Here is an 11,966-nt window from a genome sequence, read left to right on the forward strand (position 1 = left end):
AGGCATGCTGCTGGTCACTAACTTAGTCAATGGATTGCTTCCGTTTATGCCAAAGGGTCCAAAAAAGAGGGCAGCTCCTATTATATAGGTTTTGGGAAGTGCTCAACAAAGAACAGCTAGATGACTTTACATTATTCATAGATGAGATGTATGGAATATTCTGATTGGCTGGAAGTTTGGTAATGGGGACTAGCAGCATCTGGCCTCTTCCCATGAGACTAAGAAATGCTCATTGTGTTCATGCAGGTATGAGATAGTGGCCCAGACATTTGTTCATCAATCCAGACATCCTTGAAGGATTGCTTGGTGGTACAAAGATATCAGGTTCAACTCCCTTGCTTTTACACTAAGTCCCTGAGGTTTGTTAAATTCCTTGAGGCAAGAAGGCTAGACTTTTGAACTTAATTCATCACAGGCCAGATGAACTCTGAACTCTGACTAAGTTCAAAGACAAAGAACCATGATGTAAGCAGTTACAGAACAAAAACAGTTACAGGATAAAATAAATTAATTGGAAATTGGATCAATAAATAAATGATGCAGGATCAATCTTAATCTTCTCATATATATACATCATAAAAATAAAGTACACAATACAAATAGATCCTCATAATAGCTTGTTTTATGCTATGTATATTATAGGAGCACTATAATAGCTTACCTTAGCACATGGTTCACTTCTCTGTTGCTCTAGGGAGTTTTTATTAAACTTCAGCTTCAGAGAACAATGGCAGTGTGATAGTAATGGCAATTAAAGATTCCCCTGTATTGGCTTGGTTTTCAAAATGATTGTGTTAAAACCCAGAGCTTGTTAATCCCACCTGTGGGATGGACTTGTTGATGTGAAAAGAAAGTCCTGAACTGGGAGGAGCTGGTGACGTAGATTTGGAGAGAGACAAGTGAGAGGAAGAAGAACTTTTTGGAAGCAGCACCCACGTGGAGGCAGAGAGAGAGACTGAGAAGGATTGCTGGGGCCACTTTGAATTGCCCTGGACTTTTGAGACCTGCCCCCTGAGCTGCCAAGGACTGGGGAGACATGGCTGTTTTGCTGGTACTTTGTCTGTCTGTTTTGATGTTGTTTTGCCAGATTTGTCCACTGGTGAAAGACTGTCCTGTTGAAGAAGTCCTGGAACCTGGTTGTTGGATAAGAAGCCCGGAGACTGTCCTGCAGACAGAGAGTGAATACTGTCCACTGGTGAAGGACAGTGCTGTTGTTGCAGGGATCTGGAGACTGTTCTGCAGACAGAGTGACTACTGTCCACTGGTGAAGGACAGTGCTGTTGTTGCAGGGGTCTGGAGACTGTCCTGCAGACGGAGTGAATACTGTCCACTGGTGAAGGGCAGTGCTGTTGTTGCAGGGGTCTGGGAACCTTTCTGTTGGTTCAGAAGCCCTGAAGAAGGATTTTCTTGTTGTATGTTTACAGAAATCCTGGGAGAGGGTTTTGCTAATGTTTTCAGGGGTTCTATGACTGTTCTATAGACAGAGGATGAATTAATGAAGGGACTGGCAATGTATCTTGTGGCCTTGCTAAGCCTTGTCTCCCCAGTCCTTGGCAGCTCAGGGGGCAGGTCTCAAAAGTCCAGGGCGATTCAAAGTCGCCCCAGCAATCCTTCTCAGTCTCTCTCTCTGCCTCCACGTGGGTGCTGCTTCCAAAAAGTTCTTCTTCCTCTCACTTGTCTCTCTCCAAATCTACGTCACCAGCTCCTCCCAGTTCAGGACTTTCTTTTCACATCAACAAGTCCATCCCACAGGTGGGATTAACAAGCTCTGGGTTTTAACACAATCAATTTGAAAACCAAGCCAATACAGGGGAATCTTTAATTGCCATTACTATCACAGGCAGTCACTCTGAGGACCTGGTTGGGAGAAGTCTTAGCATTTGGGCAGAAGTTGAGTTCATGTACATAACTTACATTTATATCTATTTCTAGCCAATCCCTGGCCTAGCTGACCAAACAAAATTCAAGTTACCAGAAACTTTTGGGTAAAGAAGTAACAAAGTGTGCCTGTTGATAGATGGGCTCTAGGAAGAAAATTTGGGAAAGAGCAGACTTTTTCTTGGAACTTTTCCTAGGCCTAGAAAAGGTTAATACAACTAAGTATACGTATATAGTAAGGTCAACCAGAGTCTTCCGAGATGACCTTCCTCTACTTCTCCCTTCTCTACCTGATCTTAGTTTCTCTTTATTCTTATGCTGCATGCTCCTGTCCTGCCAATGCTTTGCAGCTCACCTCTTGAGATCTGCACTCCTTTCTTTCTCATGCTAGACTTCCAAGTCTCACAGTTCCAAATAGCTCAATGGTTTAGTATAGGTTGAAGCTGGTAACCATATCCCTCAGTAAATCCCAACAGTATACCTGACTTTAAACCTGATTTTGGGTGAAGGATGTAGCCAGCAGAAGCTTGGGAGAGGAATGAGGGTTCGAGAGAATATGGGTTATAATGAGGATGAAGAACAGGACTGGGAGTCATAAGACACTGAGAAAGATAGAAAGATAAAGGTTTGGGGTTAGATAAAGGAAAGTTGTAGTTGAAGAACATGCTAATGTAGCACTTGTGATTAATGACAAGATCAAGGGTCATGACATTGTGTGTAGTGGAGGAGGAGACAATGTAAATTGAATAGATTATGGAATAGGGACATTAAGGGATAAAAGAGACCACTAATATGCATATTGAAGTACCTCTGGTATGAAAAAGAGAAGCAGAAGAGAGAAAGACTGTGAGAACTGAACTCTTTCCTGAGGAAGAAAAGAGAATGTTCTAGGAGTCAAGAGATGTAACCAATCAGATTTAGATTGGGTGATAAATGTGGATATTGTGAAGGTAAAAGCAGGAGTTGCTGAGGGAGAATCTGAAAGTGGCAGGGGGGTTCAACGAGTATTCTGACTCCTCTACCATGATCAGAATCAGGAAATCTGGAAGAAAATGCAGCCAAAATTGAAAAGGGTAAGAAAGGAAGCAGTGTTTTCAGGATGGAGCTATGTCTCAGTGAAGGCTTGAGGAGGAAATGACTGAAAAAGAAGAAAGTTTAAGATGAAAAGTTTGGTCATTATGGGGCAGCCAATAGAATTTGTATTGGCTCGTTGTTGATCAGAGACCTTCGAACTCTCAAATTCTGTTTATGCTGAGACCTAGGAGAAAGGTATCAGGATCTAATGCAACTTGCCGTTCAACTTGACAGTTCATAAATGCTTGCCAAATTGATGTTCTACCTTATTTCTTTTGAGTAAAGTATCCTTTTCAAAGGTGTATTTCAAATCTGAGCCAGATACCACCAAGACTGTAGCATGTGCTAATGTGCCCCCTTTCTCTGCACATACATTTCTCTACAAAGAACAGTTCTTTTTATAATTATGTTGTCCCCTTTTAGATTTCATGGGCAATAAGAAAATATAATGATTCCAAGAATAATAGCTATCAATTTTTGTAGCACTTTTAGATCTGGGTGTGTTCAGAAAAGATTAGTACCTCTGGTATGATGGCTGCTGGGCCATTTCCAGGGCTACTTTTACCTTTGGTGTCCACCTTTTCCACCCAACTCTCACCTGTGGCTCCAAGACATAGCATGTGCAGTGACCACACCCCAGTAAACCATTTCAGCAGATGGGCTAAACCAGGTTGAGGGTAATCAAGGGGTCTCAAACCTATTGGTGAGTTAGGGGGGTGTCCACCCCAAGTATGTGAAGACTTGGTGAAATGGGTGGATGAGAACAATTGGTTCCAATGGCCATGAAGGTGAGTGAAGCACAGCCTATCGAGCAGTTTGAGCTGATGCCAAAGTCATCCAGTGCATCTTGAGCTGTCAGCAGTGGTTTTGATTCTCTCCTGCCACTGGACTGTGATGACTCAGGAGGAGAGAGCTGGGCTAACAACTGCATGCAACTCTGCCTCACTTAAATCCAATTTATGCATGAATAAAAAAAGACTATCTTGTTAGGTGTTATTACCCATTTTACAGAGAAGACTTACAAACTTGTAAGGCTGAGAGAGAATAAGTAACTTGCCCAAGGACACAGAGCTAATAAGTGTGTGACACTTGTGTGAATTCCAACTCACATCTATCATTGCTCCAAACAGGGACAGAAACCTCAATTTCACCAGCCCCAGCATCTCTGGAATAGCACACAGGTGTTACTTCTGGGAGTGCCCTGGCCTAAAGACACCAAGAAATAACAGAGATTTCTCTCCCCTTTCAGCTCCACTCCTTTCTGAAGCACATTCACTTTAACAACAGTGCTGGTGACCAGGTATTTATGGATGAGAAAAGGAGCTCTGAGGCTCAATATGACATTAGGAACTATGCGGTCTACCTTAATGATACTGAATTCCTGCTGAAGGTGGGCCACTTCATCCCGAATGCTCTGCCTGGTCAAGACTTCACTATATGTGAGGAAGCCATTGACTGGGGATGGCTAGATTCCAAGGTCAGAGGTTATTTGCATGTTAATTTACATGTTTAGTCACGAGAGTAAGTCTCATTCTACTTGCCATATTTATGCACAGAAAAATCTCTCCCAGCTTCTTTTTTTTCCTTTTTCCTTTGAAGCAAACTTTTGGACAAAGAGGGAAAAATAACCCACAATGCAGGTGTTTCCAAACTATGGTGTTTAGAAAGGTTCAAGGGACATAATTTCTGGGTAATTTAACCAGTTTATCAATAATGCCAGCATTTTAATAATAGGATCATCATTTGGCTGTCTCTCTTAGATCAAAGATAATCATGGTAGCAGGCTCACAATTTTTATGCTCTACTGGAAGAGGAGTATTCAAAACGATATAAATCAACTCTGATTGGCTAACAGTTAATGAGAGAATTAATATTACAATAAAGGGCTGGATCTGGACTTTGATTATAGCTTCCACTACTGAGTTCCCCCCAGTCTTGAGCAATCTATTCAAGGAATTTATGCCCCACTCAAGCCTGAACAGAAGGGAATTTCACCTTAAATTAGAGATTCCTTGTAAGACTAGGTGAGATCAGATGAGAAGTTTAGCTCAACCTTCAGAGACTGAAGGCTTGAAATGAGAATAGAAAAAAGGGGGAAAATCTGAATCTCCCCAATTCACTGGTTACTAATAATTATTCCTCTCAAAACACTGCAATGGCATCATAGGAGACAGAGCAGGAAAAGACTTTAAAGACTACTTTGTGTATTTCTTTATTTGACAGATAAGGAAACTGAGGTCCAGAAAACTTTTGATTGGTCCCAGGCCCTCTGATCCCAAAGCAAATGTTCTCATCCAACTTCCTGCATCTTCCTGAATTGTAGTGAAGCTTCTACTCAGTTCAATTGAGTTAAAATAAATTTTCATTCATCCAATGGTCATTTTTTTCTTTCTATGGAAAGGAAAATTCGTATGATCTACATTTTTCCAAATTGGCTAATTACCTAGATGTCCTCTAGTAAACTGTTTCCATGGCACCCTAGCTCTTATTAAGCTCTGAAGATTCTCATCCAACTCATTCTCACACTGATGAGTTAGTGTTTCTAATGCAGGGCTACAATCTCCCCATTGGGGGTCCAGGGGTAACCCTGAGGGGTCATGGTGATGTCTTCACTAACACTTGCTTCAAATTCTAATTTTGGTATGTTTTCCCCGATATAAGTTGCCAGGGATCAGTGCTATAGTATTTTTTGAATGATCAAAGTAAATTAGCTTTTGCAAAGGGATATTTGCTGAGAAGATATAGCAAAAATAAATGTACAAACATTCCTCCCTACCCAATGCTTTGGGACACATTCTTCCTTATGCTAGCTTGTTATAAAGGACCAAGATTTAAAATAGTTTCAATAAGGATTTACTCCACCAATTAGATTTCCAAATCCAGCATCACTACTGGGCAAATTGTCTCCGCTATGGTTGGACTTGGGTCTTACTCCTCAGGGCTGTGTTGGCTTCATGACTGGTAGAAAATTCTGATCTAGACTCTCATCACTGAATTTATGAGGACTCACCTTCCCAACCTTGTGAAGCTGACAATATAGAGCAAACACCGAGAGTCAAACCACAGAGGCCTGTGGTCACTGACCACATGTTGGCTTTCAGTGGGAAGGGCCAGAGGCCTTTACACACTCTCAAGTATGTCTGTCACTCAGAAAAGAGAAAAAGGCTATGCCAGTTACCGCCTTTTGAATGTGTTCTCAATTCTGGCTCAGCAGCCAAGCCAATAGCACTTCTTTTTCAAGTAACTAGGGGACTGCAAATAGTCGGAAAGTCAGAGATGCATGCAATGGGTAACAGAACTCTTTCATTACACAACGTCACCCCTTTGTGGAAGCAAGTAAGCCAGGCTCCTCCACAGGGTCGGCAGAGCACACTACTTTTCCTCTGATGAGACTGGCCTCATTTTGAGGTCCCTATGATGGGCCAGTCAATTCACTCCCACTAAAAGATTAAATGTAGCCTTTCCTTGAGCAGCTTGGCTTATTACTATTAAAGTGATCCATGGCGTTTCTAGTGGTACAGAATACATGTCCTAAAATCAGCCAGCTCAAAGCTTTCAATTTTCATTCCAAATACCACAACTGCTGACAGAGGTAGGACTAGAAAGGATATCTCTTGAACATTCCATTAGTGATGCCCAAGTGTATGAGCCAAGTGCAAAGATAACAGCTGTTTTAGAGGATACACTTTCTTGGCCTACACCATCCACCATAAAGATCTCTCAAGTTAATGGTGAACCTTCCACTCTCTTGTTAATGACTCAGGTCCCCCAATCTGTGTGCAGTGACAGCTGTCACCCTGGATATAGGAAGACAACAAAGGAGGGGGAGCCTGTCTGCTGCTTCACCTGTTCCCAGTGCCCAGAGGGGGAGATTTCCAATCAAATTGGCAAGTATATGCAGGGGACTTCCCTTGGGAGCTTTCTGGCACAGAACAGTGTGGCTCCTGGCATCATATACAACGCACAGTAACATCACTGTCTGAGTAACAGGATATGAACCACCAGAGACAGTTGGACAAATATTTGAGATAAAAACACATAGCTGGAAATAGTAATAATAAGCCAGAAAATGGTACAGACATGTAAATATTTCCTATGTATAATTCTGTATAGGCAATACACATCTATATCTATCGATGCATCCCTGTATTTCTCCCAGATAGATGCTTCCCCTTATCCCCTTGTGAATCATGAACCACTGGCCTCATTCTGTGGCTGTGCATCATGAGAAGGGCATAGGGCTGTGCTGCAGTCATCTCACACCCACCTCTGATAGGTAAATGCTAAATTTTCACTGGGAGCATTTACGCAGAAGAAATCAGCCAATGCTACAAATTAGGGTTGGAATTGTTTGTTGATTAGATTTAAGAAAAAGATATGGAAAATGACAATATTGTGCTTGAAACTTACAAATGGGTCGTGCATACATTTTTTTCTCCCAAAAGCCAGTTGTTAGAAATTTGCCATCATATCCCTGAATGAAGGTGGCTGGCATCTAGACATGTCTGCAGATGGGTATATGTGATGAGATGGAGCTGAGAGTGGGCACAGAATGCTAGGTTTCTTCTGTCTAGAGAATGCAGGAGACAAGTTTGACCATGGTAGGGAAAGGGGCTCAAGTTTGGTAGAAAGGCTGAAGTTGGTGCTGGGATCAAGAGGAGGTGAGTTCTGTCTGGGAGTCTGAGGTTGGGGAGTGATTTGGAAAGGGGGTGATTTAAGATAAAGATTGGAACCTGGTGCGAAAACAATCGTAACAGGAGGAGTTTGGGAGAGAGGTCTAGTCAGGCAGGTTGTGAGTGAAAATATAGAATGAAGGACAGTGCAGAGACTGCCTTTTAATGGACTAGGTTGTTCCCCTTTCAACTTTCACTGGTAAGAGCAGTGAAAGCTCCAATGCTTGAAAGTCTTCTTTTTTGAAAGGCATTGGTTTGGTTTCCAAAGAACCCCTGCTGACTGGAACCAGGGTTGCTGAAACATGTCAACCCCAGGAGACCAGCTGGAGGGCTAATTATTAAATCTCATGGGTGGAAGGGATCTTGGTCATGACCTTTATCCGATGTCTCACTTTATTTACTAAACCCATCAAGAGGACATGACTTCCAGATCTGATGTGGGCTGCACCCTGCCTCCTGACTGTGGGTCTAGTCCTCTTTCTATGAAACCTTATTACTTGCTTCACATAACAAGTCAGAGAAATCGAATAACACATAACAACATAAACTGTGAAGGGGAAAAACGCACCTCAAAGATGACCATCATAGTCCTGGGCCCAGAGAAGGGTGGCAGAAAGGGAGCTGGCCTTGGCCCACGGAAACCCTGGAGTCAAGGCTTGTTCCCAAAGAGCTAGGGCAAGACATTTATCCCTTGGTACCTCATGCAATTTTCTAAGGCAGGAATTCTTAAATCTTCTTTGTGTCATGACAATCTGTGAGGATTATGAACCCTTTCTCAGATATTACGTTTTTAAAAATTAAAACTGAAAAATAGTAAATTTCAGGTAGAATTAGTAAAATTTATGGCGTCTCTTTGGCATCCAAATTTATTGACTCTCTGAAATCCTCCCACAAACATGCTTGGGGAATGAGTGGACCCCACTTTAAGGGTCACTTGCTCTAAGACTGTACTTTGTAGGAAAGACAGTTCTGCCTGCATTGGTAAATAAGAACTGCCATTTATATAATTCTTTAAAGATCCCAAAGGACTTTGCAAATATTATCTTATTTGATCCTCACAACTCCCCTAGATGATAAATGGTATGATCTTCATTTTATGCTTGGGCAAACCGACACCAACAGAGGTTAAGTGACTTGCTTAGGGACACTCAGCTAGTAAAGGTCCAAGGTCACATTTGAACTCAGGTTTTCCTGATTCCTTGCTGCCTGCAAAAGCCAGGGTGAAGACCTGAGAAAAGTTTTCTATACTGGTGAAATCACAGTCTTATTTAAAGAAACAAAACAAAAAAAAAAAACCCAAATGCCCAACTAGTGAGTCTCATTTCTGATAATAATGATATGTTTGGTTATGAAAAGAGCTGAATTGCACAAGAATAAAAAATAAAGGCTTAAATAGGCTTTTCTTTGCATGTAGATGACTGAATTCATGTTGGGGTCCCTTAGGGATTAGCACTAGGGTTATTTCCATTTTTATGTTAATTAAGCATCTAAAAGTATTATACTACATTGAATCCCATGAAACAGAGGAGCTCCTGAAGTCTACCCAGCATAAGCTGCTTCTAGAGCACCTTCCTTATTTTGCTGGGATTTGGGGAGAATCATGGGGGAGAATTATGAGAATCATAATACAAGTTACCACTAGAAAAGATGGGTTGCACTATTTACAGATCATTGTTCATCAGAATCTAAAGGAAAAGTGTGAAGCAGAAAACTTCTAGTCATATTGACTTAATACCAAGGTTGTCAATTGCCAATAAATCAAGGTCAATAACTAATCCCTCAGCAATTAGTGACAAATGACAGCTTTGCAGTGTTTATTTTAACAATAGAAAAAAAGCAACTATATTCAAGAGACTAATGCATATTAATGAATCTAAAGGTTATTCATGGGATTTACCGGACCTTGGAAGTATTATGGGAACAGGGAGATAGAGGGATTTGCAATATTCAGTTGCTGGGCATGTCTGGGGCCTTTGGGGACATTTCCAGGTTGGGATAACTGTTTGTTTTAGTATTTTATTGGATTATAATGTAAGCCTATCATTCTGGGAACTTTTTTTGGGTGTACATTTTAGTGATCTCTTCCAGGGTGTGTATCATGAGTCTATATAGCTTACTAAAAAGAGGAAATTCTAGTTAGTAGGTTACAGTTCAGACCCGCCAACACCCCTTCATCTTCCAGCCCCCAGAAAGGGGAACATAAACTTTAGGAAAGAGTCCTATATTGTCTAATTTAACTCTATGGTTATTTTATTCCTACAAAGACAGATTTCATACCCTAACTGATCTGCTGCCAAATCTAACCAGTTTATCTATTCAGTAAATCTATGGCAAGTCAGACCAAGGGGAATATCCCTGGAGCTTTTTGCAGTTAGCTATTAGTTAGTCCTTCTTAAGGAAGAGAAACTTAATCCTACTAAGATAAATCAGAGTAATCAATATTAACTGATTTAGAGGTCATCCTTTTCACCAGGCAAGAGGCAGCAAGGTTTGTTAAGCACCTACTATGTGCTAGGTGCAGTGCTAAGGGCTGGGGTTACACAGAAGGGCAAAAGCAGCACCTGCATACAAGGAGTTCACCTTCCAGTAGGAAACATGACATGTGAATAGCAAAGAGCTATAGCGCATACATAGAGCAAAGCGAAGGTACTCTCAGAGAGGAGGGCGCTAGGTGTACATCCTCCTGTGCAAGATGGGATCTGACTGGATTTCTGTCTTCCTCAGATGGGGACCACTGTGAGAACTGCCCAGAAGATGAGCATCCAAACAAGGACAGAGATCTCTGCCTCCCCAAGCTTGTGACCTTTCTGGATCTTACAGAGCCTTTGGGGATGACTCTGGCATTGACAGCTGTGGCCTTCTCTCTCCTGACAGCCGTGCTTCTCTGGGTTTTTGTGAAGTTTCAGGACACTCCCATTGTCAAGGCCAATAACCAGACTCTCAGCTACACTCTCCTCATCTCCCTCACCTTCTGCTTCCTCTGCTCCTTGCTCTTCATTGGCCGTCCCACTGCAGCCACCTGCCTCCTCAGACAGACCATCTTTGGAGTTGTCTTCACTGTGGCCGTGTCCTCTATTTTGGCAAAAACCATCATGGTGGTTCTGGCCTTCAGGGTAACAAGACCAGGGAGTAGAGGCAGGATGTGGGTGCAATCCAGGGTGTCCAACTCCATTGTCCTCATCTGCTCTGGCATTCAAGTGATTCTCTGCGGCATCTGGCTGGGAACTTCTCCCCCCTTCCCAGACATTGACCCACACTCTGAACCTGGTCACATCATCATTCAATGCAACGAGGGCTCTGATATTGCCTTCTACTGTGTCCTGGGTTACATGGGCTTCCTAGCCCTGGGAAGCTTCACTGTGGCTTTCCTGGCCAGGAACCTGCCTGACGCCTTCAATGAAGCCAAGTTCATCACTTTCAGCATGCTGGTGTTCTGCAGTGTGTGGGTCTCCTTCATCCCCACATACCAGAGCACCAAGGGCAAGGCCATGGTTGTTGTAGAAATCTTCTCCATCCTGGCCTCCAGTGCTGGGTTACTGGGCTGCATCTTTATTCCCAAGTGCTATGTGATCCTGCTGAGGCCAGAAAGGAACACCCAGGAAAGAATAAAGAAAAAAGTGGATTCAAAAGCCAGGAATTATTCTAGGACATTGCCTCATAATTCCTGCCAGAGCCATAAAAAGTTTAAATATTAACTCACACTAGTGTGGGATACCTATGTTTAGCCATCTTGCTGATATTACTTAAGTTTGAGCCCACTCTCCATAGGGATCATACATGTACATAGAGACAGTGTGTGCCACAATATTGGACAATTGTCTTTGTAATTACTCTTCTTGCTATATCTTCCAATTTTTAAATGCTAATAAAATTCCATTGGTTAATTAACACTGGGGATTATACATAATTGGGACTCCTGAGCTGTCCTACAAGAAATTTCAAATCTTTGGGATTAGCCCTAGAATCCTAAAGGAGGAAATAGTTAGCTGACTTCTGGCAAACTAATCTGCCAGTGCAGGTGAGAGTAGAAATTGGGATGAGAGTGGTGGCCAAAGTAGCATTAGCCAGGGAGAGGAGGGGAACATCCCTGGAGATCATCAGGTAGCTTGAAAAGCCTCAAATATTTATTAATTACCTAATACATTCAAGACACTGTGCAAGGCTGTGAGGACAGAAGAAAATGAGAGTGTTTGCTCTCAGGGAAATGATGTTCTATTGGATGCAACAGGCAAGAAGGTATGTATAGGCATGATGCTTCAGGAAAGGAGGCAATGTGACATAACAGCCTCTGGTGAGGCATCTTCTGGCCACAAGAGTTATCAGAGGTGGGAACTGCAGTTC

General features: G+C 42.3%; 1 protein-coding gene across 1 annotated transcript in view; it reads left to right on the top strand.

Annotated features, from left to right (window-relative positions):
* Positions 1–11,320, top strand: part of LOC138167733 (vomeronasal type-2 receptor 26-like) — a 29,393-nt gene extending 18,073 nt beyond the window's left edge. The window contains exons 4-6 of the mRNA XM_069096695.1: positions 4,202–4,429; positions 6,716–6,839; positions 10,350–11,320. Coding sequence (XP_068952796.1) covers positions 4,202–4,429; positions 6,716–6,839; positions 10,350–11,320 — 1,323 coding nt within the window. The remainder of the gene's footprint in view (positions 1–4,201; positions 4,430–6,715; positions 6,840–10,349) is intronic.
* Positions 11,321–11,966: the final 646 nt, after the last annotated feature.

The sequence above is a fragment of the Petaurus breviceps genome, unplaced genomic scaffold (genome assembly GCF_028583685.1).
Source record: "Petaurus breviceps papuanus isolate PSGF00001 unplaced genomic scaffold, PetGlider_PUasm1.0 287, whole genome shotgun sequence".
In the NCBI taxonomy this organism is placed as follows: Eukaryota; Metazoa; Chordata; class Mammalia; order Diprotodontia; family Petauridae; genus Petaurus; species Petaurus breviceps.